We start from the raw sequence: 16,120 nt of genomic DNA on the forward strand, positions 1-16,120 counted from the left end.
AGAAATTATCGACCTAAATTTACCACTAACATGAAGCCCAATATGTCACGAAAAAACAATCTCAGAATCGCTAGGATCCGTTGAAGCGTTCCTGAGTTATTACCTCATAAAGGGACACTGGTCAGAATTGCAAAAAACGGCAAGGTCATTAAGGCCAAAATAGGCTGGGTCATGAAGGGGTTAATCACGGTGACAACGGATGCCAGTCAGAAAGGTTGGGGAGCAGTTGTCTTGCAGATCCCATTCCAGGGTCACTGGAATCAAAGAGAAAGTTCCAGTTCCTCCAACTCCAGAGAATTGATGGCAGTGGAGAGGGCCCTCCTGGCGGCCAGCAGTCTCATTATAGGTCAACATGTCAGAATTTATTCGGACAATATGACGACTGTTGCGCATCTAAAACACCAGGGAAGTCCAAAGTTCAACCAGCTGAGAGCAATATCAAACAGAATATTTTGCTGGGCAGAGAAACATCTCCTCTCACTATCAGCAATACACCTCAGAGGGTCAGTGAACATTCATGCAGATCTCCTAAGTCGTCACGACTTACATCCAGGAGAGTGGAGCCTGAAGGCGGACATTTTCAGAATGTTGACAGACAGATGGGGACTTCCCGATATAGACCTTCTAGCGTCAAGTCACAATGCACAGGTCGAGAACTACTTCTCCCTGAACCCCAAAGACAGGTCTCAAGGAGTAGACGCCTTCGCTCACGCATGGAGGTTTCATCTAGCGTACGCATTCCCTCCAATATCGTTACTGGCGAAGACCCTCCGGAAGATCCGGGACGATCAACTATCCTAGTAGTGCCGACATGGCCGAAAAGAAGCTGGTACCACCTCATAAAAGAACTGAAGGTGGATGGTCCAGTTTTTCTTCAAGAAGAAGATCTTCTCCACCAGGGCCCCTTTTGTCATCCAGAACCACAAAGGTTCAATCTGGCAGCTTGGCTATTGAAGCCCAGGTACTAGGGGCTAAAGGCCTTTCGCAGTCGGTAATCTCTACCCTACAGAAGTCTAGAAAACCTATCACCAACGCCATATATGGAAGAATTTGGAATAGATTCTCCTCGTGGTGTCACCCTCATAATCCTGACCCTTTCCATCCTAATATCTCCCAGATATTAGATTTTTTACAAAAAGGTTTGGAGTTAAGGCTGAAGCCAAGTACCTTGAAAGTTCAAGTGTCAGCCTTGAGCTCTGTCTTCGATCAAGACCTTGCAAGTCATCGTTGGATAAAGAGGTTTATGGTCGCAGCATCAAGGCATTGTCCAAGAAAACAAATTTTTGTACCATCATGGGACTTAAACATAGTTCTAAAGGGCCTTACGGCTCCTCCATTTGAGCCATTGTCATCTTGTTCCTCGCAACTTCCTTCCTGCAAAACGACCTTCTTGGTTGCAATTTCTACTGCAAGACGAGTGGGAGAAATACAAGCCCTTTCAGTTAGAGAGCCTTATCTTACCATAAGAGATGACTCCATCGTGTTCTGACCTGATCCATGCTTTCTCCCGAAGGTAGTGTCAGAATTTCATCGATCACAGGATATAGTCCTCCCATCGTTCTGTCACAATCCTTCAAATCCGGAGGAACACAGATTTCATACTTTGGATGTACGACGTATAGTGTTGTACTATTTAGAACATACTAAATCGTTCAGGATTGACAAAAATCTCTTCTTTCATCTTTCTGGCAGAAACAAGGGCAAGAAGGTAGCGAAGAGTACCATCGCCAACTGGATAAAGAAAGCCATTACTGAAGCATACCTAACTCAGAATATTGCTATTCCTGCGGGCCTAAAAGCTCATTCCACCAGATCTACGTCTGTCTCTTGGGCTGAAAGGGCTGGTGCTTCAACAGAGCAGATTTGCAGGGCAGCAACATGGTCTTCCTTGCACACTTTTACTAAGCATTACAGATTGGACTTCTGGTCCAACCGGGATCTTGCCTTTGGCCGAAAGGTTCTTCAGGCTGTAGTCCCCCCTAAATACAGAATTGGTTGGCATTCCTCCTGGTGGCTGTCGTGGAAGGCAACTAGAGAAAATAGAATTATTCTTACCGTTAATTCGGTTTCTAGGAGCCTTCCACAACAGCATTAATTCCCTCCCGATGTTCTTGGATACATTTTTTTCTGAGAACCTAAAAGGTAACCGGTGCTATGGGTTCAGTTGTAAGTCACTGGTTAATGGGAGGTGGGAGGGGCTTTTAACCTCTCGTGCTTCCTGTCCCCCATTAGGGTATGGAGACAACCTCCTGGTGGCTGTCGTGGAAGGATCCTAGAAACCGAATTAACGGTAAGAATAATTCTATTTTTTTAACCGATCACACACATACAGCTGACACCCACGGGTATTGGCGGTGCTGTTCTCTTATTTCTAAGCACTGTTAAAAACCGGCGCTGAGGAATTAGTACCCTTAATGAACCATCACCTTTGCACATATTACAGTATATTACAGTAAGGCGATTGTAGATATACAATGGTGTGAAAAAATGTTTGCCCCTTCCTGATTTCCTATTCTTTTGCATGTTTGTCACACTTTTTAAATGTTTTAGATCACCAAACAAATTTAAATATTAGACAAAAATAACACAAGTAAACATAAAATAGTGTTTTTTTAAATGAAGGTCTTTTTTTATTAAGGGAAAAAGAATTCCAAACTTATAGGGACCTGTGTGAAAACGTGATTGCCCCCTAAACCTAATAACTGGTCGGGCCACCCTTAGGGTACCGTCTCACAGTGGCACTTTTGTTGCTACGACGGTACGATCCGTGACATTCCAGCGATATCCATACGATATCGCTCTGTCTGACACGCAGCAGCGATCAGGGACCCCGCTGAGAATCGTACGTCGTAGCAGATCGTTTGGAACTTTATTTCGTCGCTGGATCTCCCGCTGTCATCGCTGGATCGGTGTGTGTGACACCGATCCAGCGATGCGTTCGCTTGTAACCAGGGTAAACATCGGGTTACTAAGCGCAGGGCCGCGCTTAGTAACCTGATGTTTACCCTGGTTACCATCGTAAATGTAAAATAAACAAACCGTACATACTCACATTCCGGTGTCCGTCAGGTCCCTAGCCGTCTGCTTCCCGCACTGACTGACTGCCGGCCGGAAAGTAAAAGCACAGCACAGCGGTGATGTCACTTTACAGCCGGCACTCACAGTCAGTGCGGGAAGCAGACGGCGAGGGACCTGACGGACACCGGAATGTGAGTATGTACGTTTTTGTTTTTTTTTTTACATTTACGATGGTAACCAGGGTAAACATCGGGTTACTAAGCGCGGCCCTGCGCTTAGTAACCCGATGTTTACCCTGGTTACCCGGGGACTTCGGCATCGTTGGTCGCTGGAGAGCTGTCTGTGTGACAGCTCCCCAGCGACCACACAACGACTTACCAACGATCACGGCCAGGTCGTATCGCTGGTCGTGATCGTTGGTAAATCGTTTTGTGTAACGGTACCCTAAGCAGCAGAAACAACTGCAGTCAAGCATTTGTGATAAACGGCAATGAGTCTTTAACAACACTCTGGAGGAATTTTCGCCCACTCATCTTTGCAGAATTGTTCTAATGCAGCCACATTGGAGGGTTTCCAAGCCTTTTTAAGATCACACCACAGTATCTTAATTGGATTAAGGTCAGGACTTTGATTAGGCCACTCCAAAGTCTAATTTTGTTTTTCTTAACCTATTCATAGGTGGACTTACTGGTATGTTTTTGGATCATTGTCCTGCTTTATAACCCAAATGTGCTTCAGTTTGAGATCACGAACAGAGGGTGGGACATTCTCCTACAGGATTTTTTGGTAGACCGCAGAATTCATTGTTCCATTTACCACAGCAAGTCTTCCAGGTCCTGAAGCAGAGAAATAGCACCAGACAATCACACGATCACCACCATTTTGTACCGTTGGTATGATGTTCCTTTTCTGAAATGCTATTACTTTTACGCCAAATGTAATGAGACATACACCTCCCAAAAAATTCAATTTTTGTCTCGTCAGTCAACAGAGTATTCTCCCAAAAAAATTGGAGATTATCAAGACGTTCTCTGGCAAATCTGAGGCTAACTTTTGTTTTTTTTGGGCTAAGCAGTGGTTTTTGTTTTTATATTAATCGGTGAAGAGCCAATGTTGAATCTGACAATCTTAGTGTTCTCTGGGAAATGCCAATCGCCCTGCATGGTTTTGGACCGTAAACCGAACACCCACCTTAGAATATCGGGCTCCCATACCACCCTCATGGAGTCTGTTTCTGAGAGTTTGAGCAGACACATGAATGTTAGTGGCCTGCTGGAGGTCCTTTTGCGGGGCTCTGGTACTGCTCATCCTCGCATAAAGTAGAAGGTAGCGGTCCTGCTGCTGGGTTTTTGTCTTGCTACGGCCCCCTCCACGTCTCCTGGTATCTGCTCCATGCTCCGGACACTGTGCTGATAGACACAGATACCCTCCTTGCCACAGCTCGCATTGATGTGACATCCTGGATGAGCTGTACTACCTGAGCCACTTCTGGGGGTTGTAGACACTGCGTCATGCTACTATACAGTATTTCTGTGGGTGAGAGCAATGTCTAAAATACAAAACTGACCAAAACAGCCAAAAAGGATGAGAACACAGATATGGTCTGTGGTGACCCCCTGCAGAACCAATCCTTTATAGGGCTTGTCCTGCTAATTCCCTATCAGTGTTGCTTCATAGCTGGACAGGTTGATTTCACTAAAGTGTGATTGACTTGGAGGTACATTGCATTTAAGTGTTCCCTTTATTTTTTTTTAGGAGTGTATATATGCACTGTATTTTGCCGATTATTAGACAAACCCCAATTTTTGGGGGAATATAGGAAAAATATTTTTTTAATAAAATGTCGTCTCTTAGTCTGCTTTTATGGTATCTTACCTGTGAAGCGGTGGAGCAGGTTCCCAGAAGGCATGATCGCTGCTGCACATAGCTGGCGGCTGCAGGAGTTGGCCGATGCTGCTGGCCCCGGGCTGGGAGGGAGAGGCGTATACACAGACAGGCTTGTGCAGAGTCAGTGTGCGTATGCACAGTGTGTGTATACACTTTACACTCTTGCATCCACTTTACACATATGCAAACATGTGACAGATGTGTAAACACACACAAATGTTATGCAGTGCCCATATACAGGAATTGGAAATACATAAAACCCATCTTGTCCAGCATATACCCCTTATTTGAGTAGGTAGCTTCTGTTTCCAGCACTTCTCCTCTCACCCCTGTTTGCTGTGACACAGTGGGGGAGGGGCACAATGAGCACACTGGCATTGTAACTTTAGTGCAGGATTGTATGTCTCTGCTCTGCCTCTGGAGCAGTAGGCTTCCTTCACATAAATGTCAGCTGCACTGAGGACAACCAGTATCCGTTGCAGTGCCAGGGCACAGATCGGTATATACTGCTGCTCACTTTCCTTGCTGCGCTGCATCATGGGACAGTGAGGTCAGCAGAGCAGGGGAAAGTGGGAATTCCCTTCCCTGGAGGTATGTCAGCTGAAGTCGGCTCTACCGATGCTTGCGCCAAGGAAGGGAGCTGTTCTCCCACTTGGTATATGCCTTGTTTATAATTTTTTTTGGCAAATGATTGTTATTACCGATGCTTTTCAATTAAATCATGAAAAATTTAGTGATCAATTCACTTTAAATGTAGTGTGACTATTTCCTTAGAAAGAAATATGCTTGTATATCCGCAGATTAGATTTTCCAATATATGCTTTGCTCATTTCTGTCAATTATCCAAAGATGTCCTTAACTATGAACAAATCCCTTTTTCGGGTAGAAATCCTCTTTTTAAAGAATACCTTGGACTAAAACCTCACTTGCTTATATTGAACAAGATGGACTTGGCAGACCTCTCTCAAGAAAAGGTAAAAAAAGAACAACAAATGCAATCATAGAGCATGCATGGTAAGCATCACATAAAAAGATTTTTTTTTAACTCTCCCTGCATAGTAACCTTACTTTATTTAGTTCTTTATTTTTGCATTTAAAAATTATTTATGCAATCAATAAGTCTTATTATAAAATGACATGTGCTGTGAACATTTATTCATTTTTTCTACTGCTGCTAGGGACTGAGCATGACTCCTACACACTGTGGATACGGCACCCCCAAGGCATAGGAGGCTAGGAGACTATACACTGTGTTCCAAATTATTATGCACAAAGAGTTTAGGAGTGATAAGGTTAGAATTTTTTTGTTTGTCATTTAAACTCATTGATGGTGATGTGTGTCAGGGCTCTTTATATCACTGAAAGCAATTGCAGATACCTGTGCAAATTAGTTTGGCAGGTGTGTCCAAATAAAGGCAAGACTACTTAAGAAGGCTGTTCCACATGCAGCCTACATTTTTTGCCAAAATGGGAAAGAAAAAGGATGTGTCGGCTGCTGAGAAGCAACAAATTGTGGAGTATTTAGGTCAAGGCATGACTACAATCAACATTGCCAAGACACTTCGTGATCATCGCACAATCAAGAAGTATGTAAGCTGATTCCCAGCACACACGTGTGCGTGCTGATAAGTTAAAATTGAGGACTCTTTCCAACAGGCAATTGCGTAAGGTTAAAAGAGCAGCTGCAAAAATACCTTGTCATAGCAGCAGACAAGTTTTTGAAGCTGCTGGTGCCTCCAACTTCCCCAGAACAACAAGATGCAGGGTCCTTCAGAGGTTTGCAGCTGTGCGTAAGCCATCCTGTCGACCACCTCTATCCACTGCACACAAGCAGAAACGGCTCCAGTGGGCCAAACGATACATGAAGACTGACTTCCAAACTGTATAATGGCCACACATGATGCTCCATAGTGTATAATGGCCACACATGATGCTCAATACTGTATAATGGCCATTGGCCACACATGATGCTCCATACTGTATAATGGCTACACATGATGCTCCATACTGTATAATGGCCACACATGATGCTCAATACTGTATAATGGCCACACATGATGCTCCATACTGTATAATGGCCATTGGCCACACATGATGCTCCATACTGTATAATGGCCACACATGATGCTCAATACTGTATAATGGCCATTGGCCACACATGATGCTCCATACTGTATAATGGCTACACATGATGCGCCATACTGTATAATAACCCCACATGATGCTCAATACTGTATAATGCCCCCTCCCATCTTGTATGTTTGGCTCAGCTCATCTCCCCCCATCATGTATGCATGGCTCATATTCCCCCCCTCCTGTATGCATGGCTCATATTCCCCCCTACTCCTGTATGCATGGCTCATCTCCCTCCCATATGCATGGCTCATATCCCCCCCTCCTGTATGCATGGCTCATATCCCCCCCTCCTGTATGCATGGCTTATCTACCTCCCATCCCATATGCATGGCTCATATTTCCGCCTCCTGTGTGCATGGATCATATTCCCCCCCCCTCTGTATGCATGGCCCATCCCCCTCCCATCCCATATGCATGGCTCATATTCCCCCCCCACCTGTATGCATGGCTCATATTCCCCCCCCTCCTGTATGCATGGCTCATATTCCCCCTCGCTCCTGTATGCATGGCTCTTGGGCTGGGGGGCGGTCGGTCGGGAGGTGACCCAGGACTTGAATTAAAAAAACAAACATTGCTCAGGTACCGCCCCCCGCATTATCCCACCCTAGGCACGTGCCCTCAAGTGCCTAGTGGCAAATACGGCCCTGGCTGTAAACTATAACTCCTTGTCACAAAAGTAGTGAGTGGTAACTGTGTACAGATGACGACCACACGTGGGACAGTGGATCTGTACACAGGTCAGGCAGCCTGGTAATGTACTACTAGTGCCAGGCTGCTCTCACTGCTGGAAGCAGGTATCTCTGCTGTGAGCGATGAGAGCTGCCCAGCAGCAGTAACTTCTTCCAACAGTGAGAACAGCTTGGTAGCCTGGTATTAGAAATACAATGTCAGGCTGTTGACCTGTGCTCTCCGCTGCTGTCTCTGCAGTGTTCAGAGCACTGCAAAGAAATCTGCTCACTGCTGTGATCTGAGCATTGACTTTGTCAGAGTAACGCCTCATTCAGATGTCTGTGTGCAGGCCCAACTGCTGTTGGGTATGCGAAGCACTTCAAAAGTCTGTATGTGCAGACACAGCAGTAAAGCCTCTTCAGATGGCCCTGCATTACAGACATCTCAACGAGCAGATCCGTGCATCCACCCCCATTACCCATGACACGGTCTGCTTAACCATGCCTCTAATCTCATCTTTTATACAATCTGCAGAGCCCTGTGTCTGTGTAATTCACTCAGAGAATCTAATCCCATACTGTGAAATACTTTGCGGAGGCCTGTATGTAGGCCTATCCTGTGTGATACCTACTGTTGAGGCATGTATCGAATTCCATCATGTGTGCTACAGTCCTCTGAACCCTGTATCTAATCCCATCGTGTGCGATAAAGGCCCAACAGCGAGCAGCAACAACTAACAGAAACTGTGCTGCCAGCTGTTCTCGGTGACACTGGCCCTATCAGTATCTCTTTGCAGTCATCCACAGATTCTCTGCTCCTTGATCCTAAACTTCATCCTTCTCCAGCCAAAATTATCATTTTGCAAATGCCCAGATGCAGAGGAGAGCAGTGACATCACACACGTGAACACACCCCACCCGTATTTGCTGCAGTCATAATGTGAGCTAGCGCTATCTGTTTTGATGGTAAGTTTTACCAGATGCTAGCATTTTAAAAGCTGAAAATATCAAAGCTTTTAACATTTTCATATTTTATATCATTTAAGTTTTTTTTTCTTTAATTAAAAAATTGATGCTTTTAAATTTTTGTTTTTTGATATAAAAAAGTAATTTTCTGCCATGTTCCCTTTAAGATACCCATTACAGCCCCTATTATTCCCCACTCAACCACTGGTCTCAACTGAGCTAACCGCTTCCTTTATGCCTATGGGATTGTTAGTTTCGGTCAGAATAATTATGTTTGGCCCTGGAATTACAGCCATAGGGTGAAATGTAAAATATTCAGTGACATGTAAAAGTTTGGTCGCCACTGGTAAAATTTACTATTGTGACCAGTATCATTTGTTAATAATTTAGTAAAATATGAAAACTAATTTTAAGGTTTGGTATTTCCACTTTTAAACACTAGGGGGAGCAGCTACTTAAATTTGACAAAAACCTAGTGTACAACTAGCTCACATTACTGCACTGCAGTAATTATGGGCAGAGTCTGCTGACGTGTGTGTGATGTCACTCCTCTCCTCCCCTTCTGGTTGTTTGCTAAGGGATAAGAGCGGATGAGATTTAGCAACACAGTGAGAAGCCATTTTGTTGGTGACTGCAAAGTTATACTGACAAGTAGACAGTCACAGAGGATGGCAGGCAGCAAGGATTCTGGGAGATATATGGTGGATGGAGCAGGGTGACAGCAGCATGGAGTATTTTAGGAGAGCAGTGTGCTGGTCTATGGGGGGCACACTGTTTGATGCGCAGAGCAGCCAGGGATTGCACATAGAGCGCTGTCTTTTATACACATGGATGGACCATCTGCTTGTCTGCTCCACAGAAATCCTGGAAACGTTTCTGCTAATTGATGGCCTGTTCTGATCCAGAATTGCATGCAAAGACCCCATTCCCCTCCTCAGATCCTGTCTTCTCCATCCTGTCCTTGCGATGTGTAAAATCGAGGCAACAGGCGCAGTCCGGGGCGACGCTGGGAAGCAGGCTGGGGGGAAATGTAGCCATATAGTGACGATAAATATGAGACCCCTCTCTTCAGCTGCCTCACCAGCCTTCCCCTGACTGCACCTAACTGGAGGTCATGCTGCCCCCTCTATTACCCCAGACCTGTGTGCAGGTGCTCAAACAGAACCACCCTTGGTCCCCTTTCTGAAGATAATACTGCCATAGTGTTCTCACATAACACCGCCATATAGATCACACATAATACCATCAAATAGATCACACATACTGTCATAGTTCTCGCATACCACCATATGGATCACACATAATGCCGCCATAGTGTTCTCACATAATACCGCCATATAGATCTCGCATACCGCCATATAGATTTCACATACTGCCATATAGATCTCACATACCGCCATATAGATTTCACATACCGCCATATAGATCTCATATAATGCTGCCATAGTGTTCACACATAATACCGCCATATAGATCGCACATAATGCTGCCATATAGTTCTTACATAATACCACCATAGTGTTCTCACATACCGCCATATAGATCTCACATAATACCGTCGTATAGAATCACACACAATACCACCACATAGAATCCTACATAATACCGTCATATAGATCATACATAATGCCATAATACAGATCACACACAATGCTTGGCATCAAGTGTTGTCTATATGGCAGTATTATGTAATATATATGTTGGTGTAATGTGTGGTCTTTATGGGAGTATTATGTGATATATATATGGCAGCATTATATGTGATATATGGCATTGTGCTGGTCTATGGGGGGTTACAGAGAGAGATGTATGGTGGAAGGAACTGGGTGACAGCAGAGTATTTCAGGAGAGCAGTGTGTTGGTCTATGGGGGGAGAGTGCTCACACTCACGATGACACACACACTCACAACTGTATACTTAGCTATTAAAATGGGGGACCCCGAAAAAAGACGTGGGGTCCCCTATAATTAATAACCAGCAAAGGCTATGCAGATAGCTGCGGACTGATATTAATAGCCTAGGAAGGGGCCGTGGATATTGCCCCCCTCCCCAAGCTGAAAACAAAAGCTCTCAGCTGCCTCAGAAATGGCGCATCTACTAGATGCGCCTTTTCTGGTGCTTTGCCCAGCTCTTCCCACTTGCCCTGTAGCGGTGGCAAGTGGGGTTGATGTCGCCTTTGTATTGTCAGGTGACATCAAACCCACGGCTTAGTAATGGAGAGGCGTCTATAAGACACCTATCCATTACTAAGGCCAGGTTCACTTTAGCGTTTCTGTGTGCAGCGTATGATCCGCATAGATCCGCATGCGTACATATCTTTAATATGGTGTACGCAGGGACATGCGTTCGCATGCGTTGTCTCACGGTGTGCGGCGGTTTCCAGCGAACGTAGCCTGTTGCATTTTTTGAGGTGTCAAATATTGCGCAATCATGCACATGAGTGCGTCAAAAACAGCATTACTATCTATGGAAACACATTGGTACGCAAGGACATGCGTACACATGCGTACTTTAGACTGCGCATGTCCAGGAAATGTCACCAACTCCACCATGCGCCTAAAAAAACGCATTTAAACGCATGCACACGCAGCGTATTTTTTGGATGTCATGCGTAAAATAATGCGAAGGTGTAAGCATGCGTTTTGGCATGCGTATGCAGATGATGCTCTGAGCACAGAAACGCTAATGTGAACCTACCTGATCCTATAGTTGTATTGTAAATAAAGACACAGCCAGAATAGAGTCCTTTATTAATCTTAATTAAACCATACTTACCGAAAGTATAATCCCCGACTCCCTAGTCTCCTGCAACAAAAATAAACTAATAAACCACAAATATTCCTCACCTGTCCGCCAAAAAGATAATCCATAATGTCCACGATGATTCTGATCACTTTGAGAGCAGTCACATCAGTGATATGACTGCTCTCGAAGACAGCCGGCGATACACTGACAGGAGGTGATCACCCCCTGCAGTGCATCACTGCGCCGCCGTGAGTATGTTTTGTTTAGTTTTTTTAGTTTTATGTGCAAGTATATGTAATGTAACTTTTTTTTTTTTTTTTTTAACTGTGAGCACAGGTGCCGGCAGTAGATACTACTCTCCCATCAGACATAGCCTGATGGGAGCAGTAGTCTCATCGGTCGTCACCTGCTTTCTTACTGCAGGTCACAGTCAACTGTGGAATCACACTGACATCTGCCAGCATGATCCCAGAGCTGTGACAGATAGTACCGGCGATAAGGTTACTGCGGGTGACAGTCCCAGCTGTTGGGTGACGCTGACATGCGACAGCATGACCGCCACAGCTCCTGTTATCGCATGCAATGAGCTGAAAGACATGCAGTGGGGAGAGGAGTGCATAGGAGGGAGAACGGCCCATGGGGAAAGACATGCAGGGGGGAGAGGAGTGCATAGGAGGCAGAACAACCCATGGGGAGAGAGACATTCAGGGGGGAAGAGGAGTGCATAGGAGGGAGAGTGACCCATGGGGAGAGAGACATGCAGGGGGAGAGGAGTGCATAGGAGGGAGAGAGACCCATGGGGAGAGACATGCAGGGGGAGAGGAGTGCATAGGAGGGAGAGCGATAGGATTAGATACACGGCTCAGCAGACAGTATCACACAGTAGAGGATTAGATACATGGCTCAGCACAGTATCACACAGGATAGGAATAGATACACAGCTCAGCAGACAGTATCACACAGGATAGGATTAGATACACGGCTCAGCAGACAGTATTGCACAGCCCCACGTCATCCACCCATTCCCCACACAGCCCCTCATCATATGGTATATATAGGGGCAGATAGCAGTGGTAGGTGGTGTGTATATATAGGAGCAGGTAGCAGTGGTAGGTGGTGTGTACAGGTCCTTCTCAAAAAATTAGCATATAGTGTTAAATTTCATTATTTACCATAATGTAATGATTACAATTAAACTTTCATATACTATAGATTCATTATCCACCAACTGAAATTTGTCAGGTCTTTTATTGTTTTAATACTGATGATTTTAGCATACAACTCCTGATAACCCAAAAAACCTGTCTCAATAAATTAGCATATCAAGAAAAGGTTCTCTAAATGACCTATTACCCTAATCTTCTGAATCAACTAATTAACTCTAAACACATGCAAAAGATACCTGAGGCTTTTAAAAACTCCCTGCCTGGTTCATTACTCAAAACCCCCATCATGGGTAAGACTAGCGACCTGACAGATGTCAAGAAGGCCATCATTGACACCCTCAAGCAAGAGGGTAAGACCCAGAAAGAAATTTCTCAACAAATAGGCTGTTCCCAGAGTGCTGTATCAAGGCACCTCAATGGTAAGTCTGTTGGAAGGAAACAATGTGGCAGAAAACGCTGTACAACGAGAAGAGGTGACCGGAACCTGAGGAAGCAGTGGACTGAGTCTGGTGTGGAAACATCCAGAGCCACCGTGCACAGGCGTGTGCAGGAAATGGGCTACAGGTGCCGCATTCCCCAGGTAAAGCCACTTTTGAACCATAAACAGCGGCAGAAGCGCCTGACCTGGGCTACAGAGAAGCAGCACTGGACTGTTGCTAAGTGGTCCCAAGTACTTTTTTCTGATGAAAGCAAATTTTGCATGTCATTCGGAAATCAAGGTGCCAGAGTCTGGAGGAAGACTGGGGAGAAGGAAATGCCAAAATGCCTGAAGTCCAGTGTCAAGTACCCACAGTCAGTGATGGTGTGGGGTGCCATGTTAGCTGCTGGTGTTGGTCCACTGTGTTTCATCAAGGGCAGGGTCAATGCAGCTAGCTATCAGGAGATTTTGGAGCACTTCATGCTTCCATCGGCTGAAATGCTTTATGGAGATGAAGATTTCATTTTTCAGCACGACCTGGCACCTGCTCACAGTGCCAAAACCACTGGTAAATGGTTTACTGACCATGGTATTACTGTGCTCAATTGGCCTGCCAACTCTCCTGACCTGAACCCCATAGAGAATCTGTGGGATATTGTGAAGAGAAAGTTGAGAGACGCAAGACCCAACACTCTGGATGAGCTTAAGGCCGCTATTGAAGCATCCTGGGCCTCCATAACATCTCAGCAGTGTCACAGGCTGATTGCCTCCATGCCACGCCGCATTGAAGCAGTCATTTCTGCCAAAGGATTTCCGACCAAGTATTGAGTGCATAACTGAACATTATTATTTGATGTTTTTTTTGTTTGGTATTAAAAAACACTTTTATTTGATTGGTCGGGTGAAATATGCTAATTTATTGAGACAGGTTTTTTGGGTTATCAGGAGTTGTATGCCAAAATCATCAGTATTAAAACAATAAAAGACCTGACAAATTTCAGTTGGTGGATAATGAATCTATAGTATATGAAAGTTTAATTGTAATCATTACATTATGGTAAATAATGAAATTTAACACTATATGCTAATTTTTTGAGAAGGACCTGTATATATAGAGGCAGGTAGCAGTGGTAGGTAGTGTATATATAGGGTAGCAGTGGTAGGTGGTGTGTATATATAGGAGCAGGTAGCAGTGGTAGGTGGTGTGTATATATAGAGGCAGGTAGCAGTGGTAGGTAGTGTATATATAGGAGCAGGTAGCAGTGGTAGGTGGTGTGTATATATAGAGGCAGGTAGCAGTGGTAGGTAGTGTATATATAGGAGCAGGTAGCAGTAGTAGGTGGTGTGTATATATAGGGGCAGGTAGCAGTGGTAGGTGGTATATATAGGGACAGGTAGCCGTGGCAGGTGGTGTGTATATATAGGGGCAGGTAGCAGTGATTTGTGGTATATGTAGGAGCAGCTAGAAGTGGTAGGTGGTGTATTTATAGGGGCAGGTAGCAGTAACATAGTAACATAGTTATTAAGGTTGAAGGAAGACTTTAAGTCCATGTAGTTCAACCCATAGCCTAACCTAACATGCCCTAACATGTTGATCCAGAGGAAGGCAAAAAAAACCCATGTGGCAAAGAGTAAGCTCCACATTGGGGAAAAAAATTCCTTCCCGACTCCACATACGGCAATCAGACTAGTTCCCTGGATCAACGCCCTATCAAGAAATCTAGTATATATAACCTGTAACATTATACTTTTCCAGAAAGGTATCCAGTCCCCTCTTAAATTTAAGTAATGAATCACTCATTACAACATCATACAGCAGAGAGTTCCATAGTCTCACTGCTCTTACAGTAAAGAATCCGCGTCTGTTATTATGTTTAAACCTTCTTTCCTCCAGACGTAGAGGATGCCCCCTTGTCCCTGTCTCAGGTCTATGATTAAAAAGATCATCAGAAAGGTCTTTGTACTGTCCCCTCATATATTTATACATTAAAATAAGATCACCTCTTAGCCTTTGTTTTTCCAAATTAAATAGCCCCAAGTGTAATAACCTATCTTGGTATTGCAGACCCCCCAGTCCTCTAATAACCTTGGTCGCTCTTCTCTGCACCCGCTCCAGTTCAGCTATGTCTTTCTTATACACCGGAGACCAGAACTGTGCACAGTATTCTAAGTGTGGTCGAACTAGTGACTTATATAGAGGTAAAATTATGTTCTCCTCATGAGCTTCTATGCAGTGGCAGGTGTTGTGTATATATAGGGGCAGGTAGCAGTGATAGGTGGTATATGTAGGAGCAGGTAGAAGTGGCAGGTGGTGTGTATATATAGGAGCAGGTAGCAGTGGTAGGTGGTAAATATAGAGGCAGGTAGAGTGTGTGTATATGTATGTATATGTGTGTGTATGTATATATATATATATATATATATATATATATATATATATATATATATATATATATATATATATATATATATATATATATATATATATATATATATATATATATATATTACAGGTAGCAGTGGTAGGTGGTATATATATTATATATAGGAGCAGGTAGCAGTGGTAGGTGGCATATACAGGGGCAGGTAGCAGTGGTAGGTGGTGTGTGTGTATATATAGGGGCAGGTGGTATATATAGGGGCAGGTAGCAGTGGTAGGTGGTTTATATAGGGGCAGGTAGCAGTGGTAGGTGGTGTATATATAGGGGCAGGTAGCAGTGGTAGGTGGTGTGTATATATAGGGGCAGGTAGCAGTGGTAGGTGGTATATACAGGGGCAGGTAGCAGTGGTAGGTGGTGTGTGTATGTATAGGGGCAGTTAGCAGTGGTAGGTGGTATATATAGGGGCAGGTAGCAGTGGTAGGTGGTATATACAGGGGCAGGTAGCAGTTGTAGGTGGGATATACAGGGGCAGGTAGCAGTGGTAGGTGGTGTGTATATAGGGCAGGTAGCAGTAGTAGGTGGTGTATATATAGAGGCAGGTAGCAGTGGTAGGTGGTTTATTTAGGGGCAGGTAGCAGTGGTAGGTGATATATATAGGGGCAGGTAGCAGTGGTAGGTGGTGTATATATAGGGGCAGGTAGCAGTGGTAGGTGGTGTGTATATATAGGGGCAGG

The 16,120-nt window shown here is 44.5% G+C and overlaps 1 protein-coding gene across 3 annotated transcripts in view; it reads left to right on the forward strand.

Moving 5' to 3' along the window:
• The window catches only part of MTG1 (mitochondrial ribosome associated GTPase 1), a 374,570-nt gene that overhangs the window by 107,997 nt on the left and 250,453 nt on the right, over positions 1 to 16,120 (forward strand). For 2 of the 3 annotated variants that reach the window (XM_077250762.1, XM_077250760.1), the window contains exon 3: positions 5,774 to 5,879. In XM_077250762.1, coding sequence (XP_077106877.1) covers positions 5,774 to 5,879 — 106 coding nt within the window. Of the gene's footprint in view, positions 1 to 5,754; positions 5,880 to 16,120 lie in introns of all 3 variants that reach the window. The other variant, XM_077250761.1, reaches the window with a different exon arrangement.

Source organism: Ranitomeya variabilis, chromosome 4 (genome assembly GCF_051348905.1).
Source record: "Ranitomeya variabilis isolate aRanVar5 chromosome 4, aRanVar5.hap1, whole genome shotgun sequence".
Taxonomy (NCBI): Eukaryota; Metazoa; Chordata; class Amphibia; order Anura; family Dendrobatidae; genus Ranitomeya; species Ranitomeya variabilis.